The sequence below is a fragment of the Pocillopora damicornis genome, chromosome 10 (genome assembly GCF_964200805.1).
Source record: "Pocillopora damicornis chromosome 10, jaPocDami1.2, whole genome shotgun sequence".
NCBI classification, from domain to species: Eukaryota; Metazoa; Cnidaria; class Anthozoa; order Scleractinia; family Pocilloporidae; genus Pocillopora; species Pocillopora damicornis.
The window spans coordinates 7,620,328-7,643,863 of NC_142679.1; the positions used below are offsets into that span (position 1 = coordinate 7,620,328).

Below are 23,536 nucleotides of genomic sequence, written 5' to 3' on the forward strand. Positions count from 1 at the left end.
CACGTCTCTAATGACTCGGCCTTATAAGCAGCCCATCTCTGACATGAATGCGACAGTTTAGAAATCCGTTTAAGGACTGGGATTATTTCAAGCTAATGCTCAATTGAAAATTCAAAAAACAAAGTTCTTTGATGAACACTTGTTCTTTAACGTCTCTACGCTGTTACATGGTTCGGCTTGGTTTGTCTCATTTCCAGACCGCCCACGGTAAAAAAGAGTGGATCGTGGAGATATGAGTATACAAAGCCAGTTCCGAGAAGTGTTCTATCTGATTCGTACAGGCTTCATTAAAGGTAGAAACCAATAAATATATTAGTTTTGACTCGCGTCAGTCTAAGGTATGATGAGTCTAACTTAAGAATTAGTGGGTTAAAGAAAAACAATTTACTTATCGTTGGTGCCCAAAAAACATCGTCGAAATAACTCCGAAATAAATTATTGATAGATCTGCATTGTTGGCAGCACATATGAATCATAATTGTCTGCGTCAACGGCAACCTGGCTGAATTAAAAATATTCATTAATTTATTTAATATCGCTAGGTGAAAAGTGAAAATTTTTCACTTTTTCGAATAATATCACACTTGAATTTCTTTCCCCTCTATATTTTGTCGGGAATTGCGTCTCAGAATTTTTTACTGAATACAAGAAAACTAGCATAAATTCGTGTCATTTCAAGGTGTTGCGCGTTATCCGCAAAGAAAAAGCGGATGAAAAATGAAATATTTATTCACTTGATGATCATGACGTCACAACATGCGAAGTATCGCGTTATCACGCGTGAGCAAATCGAGGATACTATCGATCACGCCTGGTTGCTTTGACACACGATATTTATGCGTTCAAAATATCCGTCTGAATGAATTTGGATGTAACTGCCCGTGGAAATTTCCATTATGAGGATATTGTGCATGATGAAGTCTTATTCGAGACTTAAATAACCAACAACGATGAGCTCAAGTTCGCATGCCATGCAGACAAGACTGATAGATTATCTTGTTGTTGTCGGTGTACGCAAACCGACCATCGACTCAACACAAACGCCGGAACTTTTACGTCGCTTTCCACAAAAGGACCATAAAGATTTTCCCTTACCTGGAGACGTGGTTTTCTTCTGCCAGCCGGAGGGTTGCAGTACAGTGTCGAAGAAATTTTCTCTCCGCGAGGCGAACTCGTTTGCGTTTACATTGACTGAGAAAGACTCTGGCAAGGTCCGCTATGGGATTTGTGTCAATGTTTTTCGTCCTTGTTCGAATTTTGACAACAAGGAGCGAAGCGATTGCAAAGAGACTACGCTAACAGTTCGGAAAAGGTCTCGAAGCACCTACAACAGGCGGAATTTTTGCATGAGTCTCACATCTCTGTGCATCGTTTCACATTATCCGTTCTTCCCAACATTTAGGGAGTGCCTGTTTTTCCTTCGAAAAATGATCGACTCGAGAACTGGAATTAACGGCAAATGTGACAAGAACGACAACATCATACCGGGGTTAAATAGCTGGCCTGTTTTTACTTGTACAGAGGACCAAAAAGCAAGTCATTTGGCTCGAGATATGGATGAAGTGGAGACGTGGATTCAACGCTTGTTTCTTGCACAAGCACCCGTTCCCGGGAAAACTCGTGTTGAGGTTCAACTTCATTCGCCTGAGATTTATTCTCCTTTGACCTTTGCAATGCCAGAATCGAACCGATTTTCGCTCGTAGACTTCCCCATTCACATTCCCCTGGAACTTCTTGGAGTGGAGACATGTTTGAAAGTGTTAACGTGTATTTTACTCGAACACAAGGTAAGTCCCTGAAGTTCGTAAACCTTGAACAAAGTCAAAACAAACAGTTGTCGATCGATCAGGATTAAGACGCAGGTGTAACGAAAAGTTTACCAGCGTAAAATCCTCATTCTCTTTCTATGGTTTCATAGAAGTGAAGTATATACCCAAAGAAAACAACTTAATGTTAATTAGAAGTATTTTTCTCGTTCTCAAAGGAAATTTTTCAAAAGAAAAATTATGAAGCAGTTTTCTTTTTCTCTCAGTAAGTCTCAGTAATTAATTTGTTTTTCTTCGTTGGTTCACGTATCAATATTTCTAACACCTTTTGATCGCAGCGCTACGAGATTTTATTTTTCGATATCTACTACTTACTGCAAAAAATTATTTGGATAATTTTCCCATTCAGAAATAGGACTTTTACTTGTCTTTTCGTGAAAGTTTTGTTTTATACGTGAAAGCTCGTTCATAAGCTGTGTTTGTTTACATTTTGAATAAATTGATCCTACTGGCTTAAATGACTTGTGTGACTCCGTTGTTTGCTTCAAAAAGTAAACGGAGAACCTCAGTGACTGCAAAAATGCCCACGTTAGCGATTATTTTACCAAACGTGTTTGTTTAGAGTCTAATTTGCATAGAGTGGATTTAAGAGTGTTATTGATAAAATTTGCAATCCTTTGCACTGCCCATTTTGATGATTTACTAATTATTTTATGTGTTAAGGGTGCTCTGCTCTCCAGAGAAATTGCATTTATTCAGACAGCACCAAAAATTTTGAACTGTGGTATCGTATTTTTTATAACACTTGAGATTTTATAGAATTGTTTTAAGTCGAAGATGCATTAATACTACACAATTAATATCTTTAGGTTGATTATTCAGAGGAAAAATTCCTGACAAATTTTTTGGTGCAATACATTTTGACATAAACCTCTGTTTACAGAGAAATATTACTAGTTAGTACTACAGGTACACAATGTAAATTATATTTAGTCTGTGCAAAGAAGAAACCTTTGATATCCCTTTTTTTTTGTCAATTATCTATATATTTTTACCTAGATGTTCAAATTAATTTTTCTTTTCTGATATTAGGAATGATTAATCATGGAAATGGAAGTATGTGATATCGCAACTCCTCCTTTTAGTTATTTTGATCTGGTTTGATTTATAAATTAAGACTTGCAACATTTATGTGGTTCAGCCTACAATTCAGTGCTCACAAAGCTCTGTTCTAGAAGCCCTATACATTTAAATTCAAATTCTGCAAAAATCATTATTAAATCAACATATGAAAAAATAATTCTTTGTACATGTCTCACATTGAGATCCATTGTGTAGTTTTATATTGTTTACAACCTGGATTCCAGTATAGTTACTTCATATTAAGCCTTGAACTGGATCACTGAAATGTATTGATTTCTTATAATAAGATGTTTCTCTTCTCCAGTATTGTCTCTTTCAATCTAGTTCTAATTATAAGTCTGTCCCAGTATTAAAAACCTGGTGATATAGTTGTGATAAAGTTTTGAATACTAATATCCTATTCTTGAGGCAGAAATTTTTCAACGTCCTTCTTGTTATGAAAATTGATTTTGGCTTAGTAGTTTATATTTAAAGAAAATTATTATGCTGTGACAGGCAAGCTTTACCCTTCCCTGATTATCTATTTAAAGTTGATAACAATAGATTTTCTGCAAAAGTCAATTTTGAAACGCCAACAGATTTTGATCATAAGCATTCAGCTTGATTGAGGTTTGCTCGTCCCACTTCTCTTTAACCCTTTCATTTCCAAGATCTCATTAGTTATTCTCTCTACTTTCTACTTTATAATTCATAAAATGTTAGTTCAGAGAATTTGGTATTGGATTGACTTGTTATCCCCAAATTGATATTTTTCTTTATTCTCATCAATTGTCTGCTTGGTATTGTAGTGATATTGTAAGGAGATATTCTGCCTTGGTCATAGGGTTAATTATAAACTTAGATTAGGCTTTTTGCATTTAAGCTTGACCCACTGTTTTGTTTCCTGCAATTTTTTCAAATTTATTTTTCAATTAATTTTCAGGTTGTGATCCAATCCAGAGATTACAATGCTTTGACCATGAGTGTCATAGCACTGACATCCCTCCTTTATCCACTGGAGTACATGTTCCCCATCATTCCTTTACTGCCAACATGCATGAACAGTGCAGAACAACTGCTACTTGCCCCAACACCTTTTGTGATTGGTGTACCAGCAAGTTTCTTTCGATACAAGTCAGAAGGATTTCAGATGCCAAGTGATGTCTGGGTGGTTGATTTGGATTCAAATAAGGTTTGTGAAATGAATTCCAGAGAATATAGACTGTTTTGTTGTGTGGACTTTTGGAAGGCACTATTTAAATTTTTAACCTCAATCGATAATTGTCTGGTTGATCAAACAATCACATTAAATTTACCCTTTCACTCCCAATACCTCATTAGTAATTCTCCTTACAGTCAGCCATAAAGTTATCATGATGTTGGGTCTGAGAATTTGATATTGAATCAACTAGTAATCTCCCAATTGATGTTTTCCTATTTTCTTGTCACTTGTCTCCTTGATATTGTATGATATTGTTAGAGGAATCCTGTTGTGGTCACTCATGGCAGCTCCTTTCCAAGTGCAAAATTAGGATAAAGGGGTGGCTCTTTTTTATATCTGGAGAGGTATGGGACAGGCTTTGGTTTTTTTACTTTTGTTTCCTTTACCAAATTTGATTTGTAGATGTCTTCTCCTCCCAATTTCTTCAAAAGGAGGGGGAAATGTACTCAGCTAATATCATTATTTGTGAAAAAATAGATAACATACAAATTTTGAACAAATATGGATCTCCTTGCTAATACTCTCTCAACGTTCTCTTATCTGTGTGATTATATTTCAAATGCTAATTACATTTTCAGTCATTACAGTCTTACTTTCTAGCAGTTGTCACATATTTTATGATACACTCAACACTTTATTTAACCCTTTACACCTTGAAATCCATGCACATATTCTCCATAAGTGTTCTCTATGCATTTCCTATGGTGCTGGCAAGGAAATTTGTTTTACAGTGAGGAGCTACATTAGTTGGTAATCTCTTCTTTTATTCTTGTGACCTTAATGTGTAACTGAGGGTGTTTAGGTGTTGGTCTCTCTTAGGGGTCAGAGGGTTAGGATATTGTATCATAGTTTCATGTTCTAGGAGTAGTAACTTTTATTTTGTGTATCAACAGATAACAGTTCCCTTGACTGCTGATGAACTTCCTCCATTGCCACAACCTGAAGGCACAGTGCTAATCAAGAGATTGAAGTTGGTTAGTGTCACAATTTGTACTAATGATTCTTTTATTTTCAGTTATTACAAATCACATCCTTTTTACGCATTTTGTAGATATGTTTTATATATATGTTATGTTAAAGTAATATCATCATAAACTTCAATTCAAACATCTAAAATACCTGTTTTTAATACCCCCTCTAGCAGCACTATTTACCACATTCTAACTTTTTTACATCAGGCTCTTCAAGCCCTCAGTATGCCTCCTCAGACAGTTACAAATCTGAACCATTCTGCTCACCTGGAGGATCATGGACCTCTTTCCCCAGATAGCATCAAAGCCACCTCAGTGCAATTTGTCTATGGAAATGATGTGGATGCTGTAGACACTGCTGTCAGAGTTGCCATGGTGAATTTCTTTACAGCACCAAACATTCTTGGGGGTATTAAAGAGCACACAAGGACTCTACGGCTGTTTTCACGACCTGTTGTGGCACTCCAGAGAGGACCTTTCTTAAGATCAAGACCAGAACTGTCAGAGTTTGTGGAAAGACTTGCTGAAACTCAGGTGAAATGATCAGTAGAGGGAAGTGGTATTTCAAAGAAACAATATAATTGTGGTTTAATTTTGAAGTTGTAGTAAGAGAATGTCTTTCTCTGATACCTTCTATTTTACAAATTTGTAGTGAAAGAAATAGTGTTTGACCTGCAGATAAAAATCAAGCAAGGAATTCACCGTGATTCAATGGGATGTGAACCATCTCTTTGTTTGATTTTTCTTTGCAGGCTAAATGAAGTTTCCATGTATTTAGCCTGTTTAGCCTAAATTTTATTATATGCTTATATTCTGCAATTGCCTAAACTGCAGTGCATCTAAAAGAACCATTTCTTTGCTTGGCTTTCATTTTGACTTTAAAAAAGTTATAATAACAATTTCTTGGCTTATTCTTTTGAGTTAGTATCCAAAAGTATTTATCTGATATAGTTTCTTGTTTTAGTCTCTAGAGTATTATGGAGAGTGGCTGGTTTATCCATCAAACACAGTCTTTTTGAAGATTCTAAAAGGTAAACATGTTTTTTTTTACCCACTGACCTACTCAGGTAATGATACATCTCTGATTGAGAAAAATGTTATTACAATTGACCAATCTTTAATTGCATTTTTCAGGCATCTATGACCCCCAGATCATTGGAGACAAAGCCAAATGGTTCTCTAGAGACCTAGAACCTGTTGTTTATCAAGTGTTTGACTCAGATTCAAAGATCTACATGGAACCATGGATTGATGTTGACTATGAACCTAGTTTGATTTTTGATGAAGAAGAAGCCACACCAAACAACGATGAGGATGATGACAGCAGCAGTTGCCACAGTTCTGTCGGAGATCTTGTGCAGAGGATGATTAGTGGAGAAATTAATGGTTCCACACCCACTGGTTCTCATGCTCCCCCTTTTGCCCCTATGAGGGCATCGTCACCAGTGCCAGACTTACAAGCATCTTTTGCTTTGCCAGGCACTCCGGCTATGGTTGAGACCATGCTTATGCACAAGAAGGTATCAGAGGATAGCACAAGGTAAATACTTAAGTGGAAATAAATGCATAGATATCCTGAAAAAAATGTTGTCAAACAATTTGCTGTGATTGTGAGAGAAAGAAAGAAATCTACACCTCCCACTGATTTCATTGACAAATGGCCAGCCTAGACTAGCATCAGCTACCTGCAGGCCAGGAGAAAACTGTCACTCATCTTCAGAAAATTTGGGGTGATGTTTGACTGTTTTTGTTGAATTCTCTCCTGCCTGTACTACAAGGTGCCAGAAGGCAAACCTTGGTTATAAATTAACTGGGTGTACATGCACGGAAATGTTTTTGTTTCTTTTTGTAGGACTGATCGGTCTGACTCAACCGCCACAGACTCTGCAGCTTGTTCCATGAGCAGTGGTGATTCATGTTCAGTGCAAGATGAAGACAGTGACGACTTGATGTATTCTGTATCAAACCCTCCCACTCCAAAAGGAACCAGGAAAAAGTTGACTTCAGATGCAGAAAGTGAAAGCACTTTTGTATCTGGAGCGTCTTCACCATCTGGGTCATCCACAAATACTATGTCTCCCACTGAGAAACAGAGTATGTTCACCAACAGTACTGAAGCTGTACTGGGTAAGACACAAATGTATACAAATAACTTAATTTAACTTAACCCTTTACACTCTAGGATTAGCATGCAAATTCTCTATACTACTATACTTTTATCAATTTACTATGAAATTCAAAAGGAGAATATTTGTAGAACAATCAAGAGCATCAATCAATCAAGAGCAGTTGGCAAACATTTCCTTCATTCTCATGACCCTAATGTTTGCTTCAGGGGTGAAGCAAGATCAGATTGTATATTCTCCCCTCTAGCTGCTATGCATGTCCTTGTAAATTAGTGACAAGAATTTGGTGTTAGATCAAGATAACAACTTCTAGCTGATGAGAGTTAGCATTCTCATTACCTGTTTGCTGGATGATGTATGGATACTACAGGGAGAAGTTACATGCTAATGACTTTAGGGAGTTGAATAAAAATTACCAATTAACTGTTATTACTGTAATGGATGTTTGATATTTCATCAGGCATTTATTGAACCTCCACTGTACATTTTCCTTTAAATCTCTCAGGTCTGTGGAACAGTTTTAAAAAATCCACAATCAATGTGACCAAACCAACTCAACAGGAGAATTCAGAAAAACCTGCAGTAAATGGCTTTGCTAAGAGAGTTCCTCCATATCCTTTGCTGCCCAACAAGTCCTCTTTACAGGAAGAAAAACCTTTCTTTCCTTTCCCAGGTAAATGATAAGAATGAAAATAAAAACCACAAAGAATTGTGCACATCACTAGGAAAGAAAAATTTAGCATTATATTTGATTGATACCAATTTCCAAACATGATCAGGAGAATTTACCAGTACATTTAATGTTGCTCACTCTCTTCCAATTTGTAATTACAACATAGGTGCTCTAGAAATATATGTGTATGTATATATGTTTTTAGATCTGATTCAATGATCAGTGCACAAATGACCAAAAGCCTAACAGGAAAAGTTAACTTACTGCTGTCTGTACTTCATTTTAATTTGGTTTTACATCTCCAAACTAAAACTACTTTCAAGTTCTATAAGCCTTTAACTCTCGTGAGTGACCATGACATAATAATTTTTCCTTACCATATCCTTAAAAAAAAAATTAAGCAGATTAGCAATGGGAATAAAGAAAAATATAAATTATGGAATTATTAATGGATTCAATACCAAGTTCTCCAAACTAAAATCATGACAGCTGTATGGCAGACAGTAAGGAGAATTACTTATGAGATCTTTGGGCTGGAAGGGTTAGGACACTCTATCAACCCATTGCAAGCAGAAAATTGTAAATTTTTGATAGGGTGAAGGAGGGGCTAGTTCTTGTTACACTTTTGACATGAGCCACACACAGGTATGCTGCAGAGAATATATTTTCTGTTCATAACTGAACCAAAAGCATTGAATCGATTGGTTTGGAGATAGCTGTATACAAGGGCAAGAATCCTGAGGGGAAGAATTGGTGGAAATTTTTCCTCTCCCACTCCCAACTGGTGTTACCAATTATTGCTAACAATTTTCAATGTCATTGATGTTTCCTTGACAACTGTAGACCTGCAGCAAGCTCAGCTGAGGCCTGAGAATCAAAACAGAAACAAACATCAATGTGGTTTGGCTCAACCTTCTCTTCTAGAAACTGAGAAATAGCTCAAACTTTAACCATTGAAAATTGGTAATAGCAATGTATGTCTAGTCAATGTGCATGATTTAAAAGTTTTGGGCAAATAGGATGTGATGATGACTCAAAAGTGCATGGATATTAAAAGCTGCAAACCTATACAAACCTCTTGTGTAGACAATCTCCCTCAAGTCTATGAGCTAATTATTTCAAATTGTATATTCAAACAAGGAATGAGGTCAAAACCACCCATACCTGGTGAAAGATTACAAGGACGACCCAATCTGACAAAGCAAACATCTACAGAAAAGCAACTGCAGAGGTGACCTTGTTGTTTTAATGAATTTATATCATTCTTTTGTTCATTTTCATTCTCCAGAAAAATATTAAAAGTGTTAATTTTGTTCAGAAGGGAGGTGATAGGGTGGTTTGATTGAGGGGAGGGTAGTCAGTGATTGGTTTATGTCTGTGTAAGCCATCATCAGAGTTAATAATTTATTGATCACATGAGTGAAACCTACTCTCCTAATGACTAACCCTTTTACTAGCATCACTAAACTGATGATCACAATATACACACAATACACAATCAACTACTGTTCCAAAAACCGCCACCTGATTAGCTTGGGTTGCTGAACACCAGACTGCCATGCAAGAGGTTGGGGGTTACAGCCCCAAACTAAATCAACACTCAGAGTCTTAAATCACTCTGGAGAATGTGCTGCTTTTGCTATGACATCTGTAAATAGTTAGATGTTCTAGCCTTCTTGGATAAAGATTTTAAGCTGATGATCTTGTCCCCTGCATCTTCTCTGTGCTAGTTAGCTGGTAATATTAAAGAACCCATGTAGTTCTTGGTGTGGCATTGTATTCAAAATGTCCACAATTGGTGGTACCTGTGAAATTTACTTTCAAAATTGTAAACTACTCAATGCAGTGTGGCCGAAGTCCCCATCAAAGTACTGTTGAGCACCTTGGCGCATATTAATATGGGGAATGCAATGTTTAAATGTATCATCATCAACATGCAAACCTTCTTCTTAGAACTAAGGATCAACTGAGAAAGTGAAAGAGAAGGAGAGTGTTTAAAAAGATAAAACAATCATGTGAACCTTACATTTGTTATGAAGTTTTAGGAAGTACTCAACCTACATCTTCTTCAAATGTTTCTTTTAGCGAAAATCAACAGTTCTTGAAGGAAGTTGTGCGTGTTGTAGTGAAAGGTGATGGTGTCGGCTGGCTGGCATCCAAGAAACTTCGCAGGCTGATGATGGATGAATCTCTCAGGACTGTTGTTGCTAATCGTCTTTACAGTGCTCCATCTGCTGACCAGACTACAGATGCAGTGGATGACATGGTAAGTTTGCACAGTTATTCTGAAGATTCTATTTCCAGCACAGGAGTATACTTTTGAGTGGCAGTTACTGGATGTGAATCATGGCTTAAGGGTAAAGAATATTGGATAAAAAGGAACAACTTTCTCCAATATTTAATTCTTAAATCAATAAAAGACATTCTAGGTGCACACTCCCAGGCACCACTGATTCAAGATAAAAAAAAAAGAGAGAGAAATCAAAGTTTGAAATGTCATAAAAATCAGACAGTTAGTATTTTCAAAAGCATTTTAAAGTTTTGTGTGTGAATATTTTATTATTTTTTACTTTCTGGTACTTGAGTCACATAAGACTTAGCAAGACCTAAGACTAACTTTTTTTAGTGGATTAACCGTCACATAAGATCCTAACCTTGTAAAGGTTGTAGACAGCTTTTTCAGTGACATGCTGCTTTACTGTTGTTATAGTCATTTTTCTGTTTGACAAAGACAATGGCTGAGTGTTCCTTTCTGTAAGAATTTCGCTTTGCAGGGGTTTCACAGAACAAATTTTCATAATTTTTTATTGTAATTATTATTTTTGATTTGGTGGGGCTGCAGTCCATTGTTTTAACTTTGACTGCACAGTTTGTTTTATAATAAATGGCAATTATTTTATTTTGAATGTTACAAATGTATGTTGCTTGTTTCTGTGTGACTGTAACATTTTCTCATTGAACAGCTCATCAGTAATATAATTCCTCCCTCAATCCTGACGCAGTATGCACAGGGACATAGTGAGCTTACTTCTTCTAAGACGGATCTAGACTCAAAACAAGATGCTAATGCTGTTGTTAGTAACACTCTTCTCTCTGCTTAAATGCTTAGTCTCATGTTAAATCTGTTTAATTTAAAAAGTTAAATACATGCCTGTTAAGATCATTAAGTTAATGCATTCTGTAACCTATGGAATACTGTAAACTTCCATTATTGTTGATAAGTGGTCAAATGGCTGACTGAATTTGAAAGTGAAACATGAAATTATCATAAACTTGATTAGCTTCTTTATCTGAGAGGGATGTTTGGGAAGAATTTACAAAGGGAATTCATTACCTCTGTCTCTCCACCAAAGCATGTTTAGTTGCTTTAAAATCCAGACATTGATGGACAATTTCCTTTGTGCGCCAAGCTCATTGACTTAAATAAATCATTCAACCAACTTTGAACACATTTTTCTGATTTCACATACTTGACATTAATTCTTTTCTTTATAGAGAGTAACATTGTGATCATCTTTGAGGAAAAACCTCCATAACATTTGTTTTCACAGTCGCATTCATTAATTCATTGTTTACTTTTGGGACAAAGATGTTGAATGAAAATGGAAGTTTGCAGTGTCTCTAAAAAATATCAGAGTAAAACTGTAACTAGTGTAATTTTTAACTATGATCTTTTTTTTGTCTAATACATGCAATGATGTTATCATTCTTTTGGGATTCTTTCCATGTTTTACTAATGCTTGAAACTCAATGTTCTTTTATGTTGGTTTGCTTCTTCCTTGTTGTTCTTTTTTTTACTCTTGTTTGGTTTGGCATCTTTCTTGGCCTTTGCTGTTTTCTGTTTGTTTTATCATTTTTGTGGGGTCTGTACATTAGTATCTGTTTAAAGTATATATCAACAAATTGTGTGTTTTGTGTCAAATTAAAAAACTGGCCAAAGCAAATGGAAACAAATTTCATATAATAAAAGTTTGATTTTCATGAAAGATAATCCAAAAGTAATTGTTGTTTATCATCACATGATGATAACATAAAGTTACTTTAAAAAGAAGACAACATTAAATTCAAACAGAAAAAGTAAACAATTTTTTTCCATCTTTTGGTGTAGAATGGTGGACACATCAAATAAAAGATTTACTTCTAACAATAAATCTAAATTTTAGATTCATCATTCTGCACCTTAGTTATAACTTTTGCATGTGTTTCTGTACTGTGGCCATCTTTGTTCTGTGTACGCATGTTGTTTACTAAGCTGGCTCTTCACCATATGCTTCAGCCTCTCTGGTGGAATACCTTGTCCTCACTCTCTTTCGGATGGTCTGCACCCTCTGCTTCTTCTTCCACTTGGGGAACTGGGGCTGACTTGACCCAGCCCCCAGTCCCTGAAGCTAAGGTAGGTGACCATTCTCCCTACTCGGTCACCATGGTAACTTAAAGTTTAAAGATTCTTGAAATCCACAAAACCATCGCAATACTGCTAAACTAAAGCTAGTAAAAAAGAAATGAATCATACATTATTCTGAATAAATCTACTGCTGGCAAATTGTTAGACAGAGGTTTTTTTTTAGAATCTTAAACCATTCTTAAATATCCTTTCCACATTCCTTAAAACCCCTCTCAGTGAATTTACGTCATACCATTCTTTGATCTTCAAGAACTCTTTACTACATATCATATATTTTATCTTTTAATTTGAAACTTTTTTGTTTGATTCAACACTGATAAGTTTTACTCATTCATTTAAGCTGTGGAATATTGTGCAGCACGAATGACTCTCGGGGATGTTAAAATACTTCATTAAATATCGTGCATGCTCCTTTGCCATCATGTCATTTCACTTCTAAAGCCTTTAGAAGGGATCTCTGTGAATGTTTGCTCTGTTCTGTATGCTTCAACTTGTAGTTATTTGGGCAAGGAACCCCGCAAGCAAGTATTCATTCCTCTGACTGAATTAGTATCTTTTATTTTAGAGAATTTCTCGCAGTGTCTACAAGGGGATGTTAGAAGTGCTTAGGGCTGCTGTGCATGGCTTTGAAGTAAGCGTCGAGAACCATGGGATAGGAGGCCTGGCGTCTGCCTATCAGTATCTTGAAGTAGCGCACACTCATTACTTTGGGCGAGACATCAAGGAACAAACAGAGAAATTAGCGAGACTTCGTGATGATGATGAACTGTCAGTCATCTCTAATTGTGATAGTATCTCGAACCTGTCAGACCATTCACAGGATATGTCCGCTGTACAGTCATGGGTTGCTGAAACAGGTTAGTAAGGAGCCATTCAAATCTCAAAGTGAAAACCAGCAAACTACCTAAAGCGCGGGAAGACGCGTGTGGTTAAGTCACGATTGGTTGTAGCTTTGCATCTGATTGGTTGAAGGGGTAGAGAGAGATTTCTTTACCAATCATAGAGCCAAGTACAAAAAAACTATTGCAACTCTGGATTTTAATTCCTGCGCGTAATGTAAAATGTTTTCTCAATCTTTGTTCGTCTGATTGAGGATGGTTCAGGTTTGGAGTTTTGATAGGACAGTCATTGGAATAATTTAAGCAGAAACTGTCAACTGTGTGAAGTTAAAAGAGCTATGGTTTCTATCCCAATGGTTAATCTTTGCCCCTCAAATGAGTTTCCTTACGGTGGATGCCTAAATTTTCCCACTTCGTCACAGATAATCCCTGTTCAATTAGTCTTTTCTATCTTCAGTCATCATTTCACCCTCGTGAATAAGCTTTGTCTCAAGCATATTACCCAATCTTATTGAACTTCTATTTCAAAACCTCCTTAAAGTTGAAAGCCGTTTTGCGTAGCGCAAAAATATGACTCGAAACATCTCTATAAGCCTAGTTCTTTGAGAGATTCTCGGCTTTTACGACAGGGTTCAACTTGTTAGCTTTAAATGTGATATTTCCAATGTTCGTAGGCAAGAGGCATGCCATGTTAAATGGCAAAAGCGACAAAGACAGTGGTCACGGTGAAATGAGTGATGCAAACAGCGAGATTGAAACAATAATGTCATCAGGTTCACACAGCAGGGAAAAATCGAAGGAACCTCCTGAGCTCATCCGCTCAAACAGTGACGTAGCTGCACTGGTAAATAGACAAGGAAAGGAGTTGAAGGATAAAGCCTGGAGGAGCAGATCCATTGACCCCAGTAAGATACAGGTACAGTAAGACAGCCTTGATGAAAGATCATGCACCTGGGTTTGGTCTGAAATGTTGAAAATGAGCATCAACGCATAACATCACTGTTCAGTGGTTTTCATTTGAAAAATCGCGTACCTAAGGTTTTACACCCCTAGAGCGCTTTTCGATTTAGTCTCGGCCAATCCGAAGAAAGGAAAAGACCCTTAAGAGCCAATAAGAACTCCAAGTAAAAACAAGTAAACTGTCTAAAGCGCGGGAAAACGCGGGCGACCCAGTCAAGGTTGGTTTTTAGTTTTGCACTCGATTGGTTAAGAGATTGGTGCTAAATTTTCTGGGCCAATCACACGGCGAAGTAAAGCGAACCAATGAAATCCCGGATCACTTTTGATACAATTGAAAATTCGAGTGGATACACCGAAGGGTTTGAATGCTACCATGGACGCTGATAGTCCCAGTATGCTGGGGGGGGGGGGGTAGAAATCGTTACCTTAAATTATTGTGTTAATTATTGTGTAAACATTGAAATTTTGTTAGGATATTGCAAGAGCTAACAGAGAAGATAGACTGAGACAAGCTGACAGATGCAAGAGCCCAGCGTTAGCTCACATGAAGTTACAAAACAGTTTAGCACGCCGCAATTCTTTTGACCGTCTAAGTCAGGTTTCGTCTTCTATCCCCACGAGTCCCTTGCTGAGGAAAAGCAATTTAAACAAAGGTAACTTCTGTTGAGATACAAATGATTCCTCGTTCACCTGGTCCATTTCGTGTTATCATGCTCATTTAAACATTCGGTGATCTGATTTATTTGTGAAAGTACAGTAACTGTTTGGGGAAACCTAAAAAATTGAGGTTTTTCTATTAGAAGGGAATGTGTTTTTCTGTAAGGAGACGAGTTGGAACTTTTGGGGGTAAATTGACAAAGGTGGGGCGAATTGGTAAGGTGAGGGCGACTTTGTTTTGTTTCAGTGGACGGTCTTGCATAGGTGGTAGGGCGACCTTACAATGGGGCAAAAGCATCTGAGATCGTTTTAGACTAGTGTCCTTTTGCATCGCAAGTTTACTCCAAGCAGAGGATACGAGGAGGGACCTGGGATATAGAGTCACCAGTGACAGTTTCATTATGTGGAAGGTTTAGGGAAGAGTGCCAGACTTGCAAGCGAATGTTTTCAGCAAAATTCTAAAAGAAAGGAGACGTTCAAGGGAAAACCAGCTTATGTTTTAAAGTGAACCATTAAAAGGTTGGCACAATTTTTCTTGACCTATCAGAGAACTCAGAGAAGCAATTCCACTGCAGTTCCGGATCACTTTTGACATTTCATCAAAAATTTCTCCTGGAATCCATTAGTCCTAACTGAAAGTAGCATCGCGTGTTCATACTTTTGATAATACATCGTCTGTTATTTATATTTCCTGTTCTTGTTTCCAGGTTATCGTTACCACAATGGAGACATTTTTCCCGTAGAGGGTGAGGACGGGAAGAAAACGACAGGGCGACGTTACTTGTTTGAAGGTCTGTTGAATGAGAGATCAGCTTTGTGGGATAACATGGATTTCTGGGAAAACATTTTTCTTGATGCTGTCGCTGCTGAGAGAGACGCTGTTGGAATGGACCAGGGGCCTGTCGAGATGATTGACAGGTAAATCAGTAAAACTTCAAACGCACTACCGCTGACATGAGAGAGTTATGACGATTTTTTAAATCGATTTAATTGTTTTACTTTTTGCTCCTGCTTTTTCTGTACCAGGTACAACTCATTAGGCCCTGCAGAGAAGAAACGTCTTGAAGCAGATGAAGACAGACTCCTAGCGACCATGTTGTATAATTTGGTGGCATTTATGATTGCGTTGAATGTTGACAAGGATGCCATCAAGAAAAAAGTCCGTAGACTGTTAGGAAAGTCACACATTGGGTTGCTACAAAGTCAACAAGTCAATGATCTATTGGATAACATCAACAACTTAGTAAGATCATATTATAACTACGTACAGATAACATTTTGCCCATTCAAGGATACTAGGAAGTTAAAGTCTTGAGTAGTCCTGGCCTTGGATTATTTTATGAAAGCGCATTTCGATGGAGTTCTTAAAACCAAACAATTATACTCATAAGGAGTAACTGGGCACTCAAAATAATAACAACTTGAATCCCTAACAACGTGAGCGCCTAAGTCTCTTTTTTCAAATTTTGCATCTGATTGGTTGACAGAGTGGCGCGAGTTTTATGGACCAATCATAGAGCGAAGTAATGCGTTGCCATCCTGGATTTTCATGGATAAAATTGCTCTGTTGAATGTCGAAGTAATCAAAATTTGCCTCGGTTTTGCTTCATCTCACTGTGTGATTGGTGAAAGAAACTCAGGGAACGTATAAAACCGAATTCACCTTTGATTTGGTTACAACCCTTTCTTTGCGCTTTGTACCAGTCACGTAGTTTTCTTTGAGCTCTTATTAGTCCATGTCTTGTAGTTGTTGGGACATGCCAATCAAAACTGCCAGGTGCTTTTTCTTTATTGGATGGTTTCTTATTGATGCTGCCAAGATTAGTTTGTCTATCGTTTAGTCTGATTATCCAGTTGAGAGTAGTAACTATCAGTGGCGTTGACCTGGTGACATTGGATGACCTCACGACAACCTGAGGGGAAGTGATTAACAGAGTCAATAGATCAGTTGTTATAAATTCGGGTTCGTAGAAGCTGATTGGTCAGTTTTGTCGTTATGTCAGTAACTGTAAGGTAGTGTTTGGCACTTGACATCGTGAATTTTTAAAAGTGTCACTGATTTAATCTTGGAGACTGAAGGCAAACAGAACTTGAGCAATCGCGTTTTCGAGACGATAGGAAAGAAACGTTTGCGTTAACTTGCAGGAATGTTTCTGTAGATGTTCAGTTTTGTACATAATTCTCTAAACTTAACGAAATAGTGAACACATCTCATTCAATTAGACCAAACAGGATTAGAACTTTGAACTTCGTAGGGACATGTCAGTTTTCATATATTCTTTTGTCAAGACTTCTATAAATGCTTTTAAGCGGAAAGTAATCTTATCGTGAAGGAGCCATAGCAATTAAGTTCAACGGTTTTGTCAGCAAAACCTTAAAAAATATTCGAGTTAAATCAGTATGAATTTTTGGTACTTCATCAATTTTAGCATGGTCACGAAATTTAAAAGCTTGACAAATATATTTGTTTTGGGCAGAAATTAAACGAGTACCATTTACCAGTAATATTTGCCAAATGCTTTTTTTTTTCTCCTGAGGAAAGTGTTACGTTTGTTGTAGTTGTTAGTGATGACATCTCTATGGAGACGGATTTGTTTCAGAAGCATGTTTGTGACTTATTGTTTTTAATGTTATTCGAACAATACAGATAAAGCGAAAGTGTTAAGTGAAGAATAAGCAATCTTGTGTGTAAGCTGTTTTTGGTCTGAATTAACTTCAAAGAGGCCAGAAATAATCAAGTCAATACCCAGTGGTGTTGATTCAGCCGATTAGTCATGTGGTCGTGTTTGAGTTTGATTCTGAACAGAGGTTCTTACCTTCTTCACAGCTCTGAGGTGAGCGGTGTTGTTTCTCTCTTCCTTGATTTCGCTTGGCTATGAAAGAAGTTTAACAGCTTTCTTATTAAGTCATTGCGTTTTTCCGGGTGCAAGTTGTTCCTGTTTTTTATCCAGTAGTATGCGAGTTGTAATGTTTAAGTTGTCTTCAATCACTTTCCGGTGTACTTGTTGTGACCTGAACGTTGCCGAATTGATCGATGTTCGTCTTTTGTTCAATGGCTCAAGCTAAGAGATTGTGAACTAATTTATTTCTTTAGCTGTTCTGTAGATACAATTATAGATAGACCAAACTTGCAGAGTGTTTCCTTTTTTTTTTTTTTTTTTTTTTTTTTTTTTAAAGTAGCCAAAATGAAAGCATTTTCCACAAGCGCCGTACAACAGAACGCATAAAATGGAAGTTTTCACATTTTAATTAGGGAACGATCTTGTTACGTTTGTATCCTCCTTGTAAATTAAGGATAACAAATTATGTTTCATTGCGTTATTTCTCAGACTTACAACTTCATGTTTCTTCACTTTGGATCTTTTGCTGTTTCATGTTTCTCTTTGTTTTTTTCAATAGCATTAATCCTAGTCAGATCACTTTGCTTAAAAAAAGCTGCAGTTTTGTGATGAAGGAGAAGAGGTGTTTTCTCCGACCGAACCCCGATCTTAAATAAACTCCAATTATTTTTAGAGACTGTTTAGAAAAGGAACGTATCCTTTTGAAATTTTACTGACTGGCTTATGGAAACTCAGATGAGTGAACTGCGGAGTTCTGAGCAGGGGTAGGAGGGGAGGGGAGGGGCTGGGTATTTTTGGTACACGCATCTATCGTTACGCGTCTTTTTTCCATAAACAATGGTATACTACCTACGTGTCATACACCTCTTCTCCTTAGCAGTCAACTGGAATCCATGTATTAAAACTAGTGATATGAATATTCAACTTTTTCTCTACACTTCTCTTTGTTTTCGCCAGAACGGTAATGACATCGATCTCAAGCCAGCGGGCAGTCGTCAGATGTTAAAACAGTCCTTTGTTGTTCATTCAGGGGATTCGATGAATGGTGATGTATTCTTCATGGAGGTAGGAATCGAATATTTCCATCAGTTTACTGGATTGAAGTGTGAAGAAATGTAACCAAACATTCTTTTCACTGATTGGTCCAATGGGTGCGCGGTGAGTGAGTCTTCGCGCAGAGACCCTGGAAAAGAGGGACCTTTTTTCTTCCTCCCCGTACAACTTGTGCGTGGCCATTTATGCGCCGCCCAGATTATTCTGTTGTAAAACAAGAAAAGTGATGAAGTTTTCCATTACAGAAGTGGAGGGTACAGGTGACCTTCTGCAGTACCTTTTAGATATTCTTCTGCTCAGTTACTGATGTAGCGACATACTTGGTCTTAAGTGAAACTCGTTCTTCCTGCGTCCTGCTAGCCAAGGTGGCTATAACCTTTTCTAGGTGTACATTTAGTTAAGACGAGCGCGGATAGAAACGGCTGAACAAAGACGAGGAAGGTTTGCGTACGGTCGGTTCTTGTTAGAGGGCTGTTACTGCTTGTTGTGAATTCAAATCAAGTTGTTTTGTATTTAGGTTTGCGACGACTGTATTCTTCTAAGAACTGGCGCGGGTGCTGTAGTGGAAAGATGGTGGTACGAGAAGCTAGTGAACATCACATACGCCCCAAAGACTAAAGTGCTTTGCCTATGGTGTCGACAAAAAGATGAGACGATCCTAAACAAGTTTTGTACAAAGAAGGTAAAGCTTTTTCGTCACGTGTGGTGGGTATGCTTTGTTGTTGTCAGAGGTGTATCGCGACTATCCTTGCGTGACTATCCTTGTATGACTTTCAAATGCTTCGCAAAAGCATGATTAACATACAGAGGAAGCCGAGTGGTTTCTCATGGGCTTCCTCGCCACCTTTAGCCCTTTTTTTAATGCCCGTAACTTGATAATTAAATTCGTGGCAAAGTAAAAACAAATAAACTGAATAAGATGCTCACGAAAGGCGAGGTAACTGAGCAAGAGTTGGATAGATAGCGTGGCACATGGCAGTTTATGGATAGATAGCGTGACACATGACAGTTTGAGACATCTTTTTTTCTTCTTTTCCTTCAACAGTGTAAAGCTTTGTATTACTGTATCAAGGAAAGTTTACAACGAGCGGCTGACAGACTCAGCGACAAGGGTACAGGTCGGTTGATTTGGTTAAAAAGTACTTCTGTGTGTATCGCTATCCAGAGTTAGCTGAAGAAGGATAACTTGGTCTAGACTTAATGGGCAAAGTAATCCGTAGACGATGTGAACAACTATTTCCTGGGCTGTGGTTTCCAATATTTACGGTTTACAAATAAGCCTTTTCCATTCGGTAGTTGCTTCAGGAAATGTGTCTAGCAAATCAGGTGTAACTAGTGTTCTGTAAACATTGATACTGAAAATTAATATCAGTCAGATCTGTGTTTTGGTACAATCGCTTGGGTCAATATTTGTTTGCCGTTCGTGTGTTTTATTTTATTAACCCTTGTCGTTGTTTTAGTTGTTGTTTGTTTACAGGTGTTCCGTCTGCGATATCGTCATGAAGCTTCTAACTTTGTGTCTTTGCGTGTTGTCTTTCCCTGTCTTGTGTGATCGCCTGCAGCTGATGTCCAAGTTTTTAACAACAATGTTGTGTAAAACCCTTGTTCAAGTACCTCATCATATCGCACTGCCATTTTGCTGTTGTTTAAAACTGTTTTTGTAGGCTATTTTGTTACTGTTTACAATTGTTGTGAGTGTACTTTGTGTTCAAATTAAGGAGGCTGACTAATCGTGAGCAATTTGTTTATCTTTTTGTTAAACTTATAGGAGTTCAACTTGGAGGAGAGTTCCCTGTAACGGTACGTGGTTTTGTAGATGACTCTTAACCCTGTAACCCTTCAGAATGACCAGCAGCTAATTTCTCCTTACAGTATCACTCTTAAATCAAACATTAACGTTATGAGAGTAACGGAAATGATCGCCAACTGAAGTAGTTCTTGACTTTCAAACAAATCCTCATTTGTCAGTACCATAGAAAATGTATAGCCCGAGAACGGTGAGGAGAATATGCATACTTACGTTAGGCGAGTATAAAGGGTTAAAACCAGCACTTTTCGTGCGTTATATTTTACAAGGGCTTCCGTCATTACAAGCTATGAGGAATGGAGTGCTGATCCAGCAACAATCCAGTGCAGTCAGTAACTAAAGTTTTATTCATTGTTATATTTTACAGGATCTTAATACAAACGAAAGCGGTCTTCTGCAGGTCACGCTGGAAGGAATTGGTTTAAAATTTGTCAAACGACGAGTAAGTTGAGTATTGGCTTGTTTCAAGCATCTTTTATAACCTTCAATTCCGTTTTCCTTTTGTCATTCGATCCTCTGCTTATTTATTGGTGCGTATTTTCTATTACTTGATTTTTTTAAGGTGCATATTGATCTGTGCCACATAAGGAATTGTTCCACGCAAAGAAGCGTGTTCCTTCTGGAGGAGTTTGGTGAGTAATGCGCTAAGTCACGTTTGACCGCATAATTAGAGAGAGCTTTGTCTGAGGGAATGTAATATACCGGATGGATGAGGTTTTTTAGGATACATCTTTGCTTTCGCAATCGTAAAATTCAGTAATTTGCACTGATCTTTAGTATGTAGAGAAACAAAACCGATGTATAATGGTAAAGAAGAATCTCCTTGACTTGAATCGAACGCAAAATTGTCTCCCTTGAGGAACAATTTTCATTTTGTTCATTGTTAATTATCACGAAACCCCACCCTGACACCTGTATCTCGAAGTATTTTTCCTTCTCCGCGGCAGTTATACGGAGTTATACCGTGTATGAAAGATACTTTCTCTAATAAAAACATTAACCTTGTGTATTTTAGTGCCGGCAACTCAAGGAACAATTCAGCACAGATTTGGTTCCCCAGTGGTACGTAATTAACTATTACTTTTCTTTCTAATTTACCATGTATATTTGGCTGAATTACGCCTACATTTCGACTGGTTCTTACTTACGATCTATTTAAGGATAGACAAATAGATGACGTCTTCGTTAAATATTTTTTCCTTTTTTACACAAATAGATTCCATGTTGCCGCAGGTATGGACGGCAATATTTAATCCATTTGTTTAATAGATCTGTAAGTTTACGTAATTCCTCGGTTATTAAAAAATACTAAACCTATTGTCTGAATTTGTTCCAGTGTAATCAAATCTGTTACGCCGTATTGTGTCTGTTCTCCTATGTGGCTGCATCGCGTAACTCAAACAACACTGGCTGAAGAACCACGTCACATCGTTGTGCATGCGTATCAAACATTGTAAAGGACAGCCTGGACACTAGTTTCGACCCAGTACCTTCAATACCTAAGAAATCCAGCGAAGATAACCCTTTACATTACTTTCAAGACAAAAAAGTTCGCGGAAATTCTCCAGAGATTTGTGAACCGTCTGCATGTAGAATATGATAGATAGACTATCATCTTGCCCATACCTCTGTTGTTTGTAATTCATTTGGCAAAGCATTTGTAATTTTATCTGCTGGTAGTTTTATTTGCTAGAGTGTTCGACGCCTAGAGAGAGGTACACCACCCCCATTCACAAGGACGTACAGATTTTAAATACCGCAATGGGAAAAAATACTCTTATTTGAAAATCCGATAAGGACGACATTAACGGAGGCAAATGGCGAGTGTTTCCAGCCTCTTCTCAGAAGGGTGTGATGACCTCTCCAATAAGTGTCTTAATTTTAATTATTGCAAATAATCAACAGATTTTAAACAGGTTATAATCTCTTGAATTAATTGAATCTTTGAAAACGAACTTACTATGTTTCTCTCAATGTCAGTTGTCAAGTAAGCAACATTTGCGCAATCTTGGCTCGTTCTGCGGACCTCCAAAGAAGCCTTTAAAAGCAAAGCAAAGCTGATAATTTTAGAAACTTACCTAAAAAAAATGTGTCTTTGACTGTCCGAGTTGCTGCTTAAGGGAGGGGGGGGTCAGGGGGGAGGGTAGGAAGGAGCTACTCTAAGGTGGAAGTTCTTCCCTAAGATTAAGTACCCGGGGATTACTAAGCAATATCAATTATAATTGTTTAAGCAGCATAACAAGGATTTTAGCAAATACTAAAATATCTATTTATTTATTGTAAGTATTGCCAAGGTGAGGGAGCTGCGCGAATTAAGTTGATAATAATACATCTAATTTAACTTAATATAATGAAGCTAAGTTATGAATAAAATATCGCATCCACGTTCATTCATCATGATGAGTGCAAAATGCTCAGGAGAATTCTTGTAAACTAAATGTACTCAGAACCGAAGGATCTGTTAATAAATGGAGCATTTTGTAAGTGTGTGGCAGTGTGATTCAAGAATTTCGCCCTAGTCATCAGATTTATTCACCAAGAAACAGAGACATCGGTAAAATGTGTTTTCAGAACTCTACGTCGCCCAAACTCGCGCCCAAAGTGGTGCATTACTAAAATGCGTTTCAGAACGTTGCCGAAGGAAACTTTCTGACAAGAAAGTCGCTACAAGGGAAATTCAGGCACTCGAATGGGTTCTCGGAGTACCTTTGCAACAAGGAATATGAAAACAAAAGACGATCAAGCCGTGGTTCAACTGAGAGGCGATTTTATTTATTTTCTACCCTGTGAATATTGTGTGTTTTTGCGAGGTACTCGGATGTTTATGTCAATAGCAACTGATTAATCCATTGTCCTTTCGTGATCTTTGTTGACCCTGTCCACGCTGAGCTAACCCTATTAAGACCTATAACGAACGATTTATTTCAATCAGCTACTCTCTTGTCGAGGTGATGTTTATTTTGACTGAGGTCGTCGTCCACTGTTCAAACCATGAATTTCACTTAACACTGACCAGCTGATCATTTTCAATATGGAAATGACAATCATGTAATTTTGGAATCGTAAGATTTTTTTAGAAATCATTGAAAATTAAA

The 23,536-nt window shown here is 37.4% G+C and overlaps 1 protein-coding gene across 3 annotated transcripts; it reads left to right on the forward strand.

Annotated features, from left to right (window-relative positions):
• The first annotated feature begins 768 nt into the window (after nucleotides 1-768).
• Nucleotides 769-22,925, forward strand: LOC113673103 (MAP kinase-activating death domain protein). Of its 3 annotated transcripts, XM_027189460.2 has the most exons (25): nucleotides 769-1,787; nucleotides 3,832-4,080; nucleotides 5,004-5,084; nucleotides 5,289-5,615; nucleotides 6,046-6,112; nucleotides 6,216-6,621; nucleotides 6,934-7,208; nucleotides 7,713-7,880; nucleotides 9,021-9,111; nucleotides 9,966-10,146; nucleotides 10,844-10,954; nucleotides 12,157-12,273; nucleotides 12,851-13,142; nucleotides 13,799-14,040; nucleotides 14,557-14,737; nucleotides 15,449-15,659; nucleotides 15,768-15,984; nucleotides 18,539-18,646; nucleotides 19,152-19,316; nucleotides 19,680-19,752; nucleotides 20,403-20,434; nucleotides 20,809-20,883; nucleotides 21,004-21,073; nucleotides 21,457-21,503; nucleotides 21,778-22,925. In XM_027189460.2, the coding sequence occupies exons 1-25, from the start codon at nucleotides 951-953 to the stop codon at nucleotides 21,853-21,855; spliced, it is 4,701 nt and encodes a 1,566-aa protein (XP_027045261.2). In that variant the 5' UTR covers nucleotides 769-950; the 3' UTR covers nucleotides 21,856-22,925. The 3 variants fall into 3 exon arrangements, with proteins under 3 accessions (XP_027045261.2, XP_027045262.2, XP_027045263.2); XM_027189461.2 differs by lacking the exon at nucleotides 10,844-10,954; XM_027189462.2 differs by lacking the exons at nucleotides 10,844-10,954; nucleotides 12,157-12,273.
• The last annotated feature ends 611 nt before the right edge of the window (nucleotides 22,926-23,536 follow it).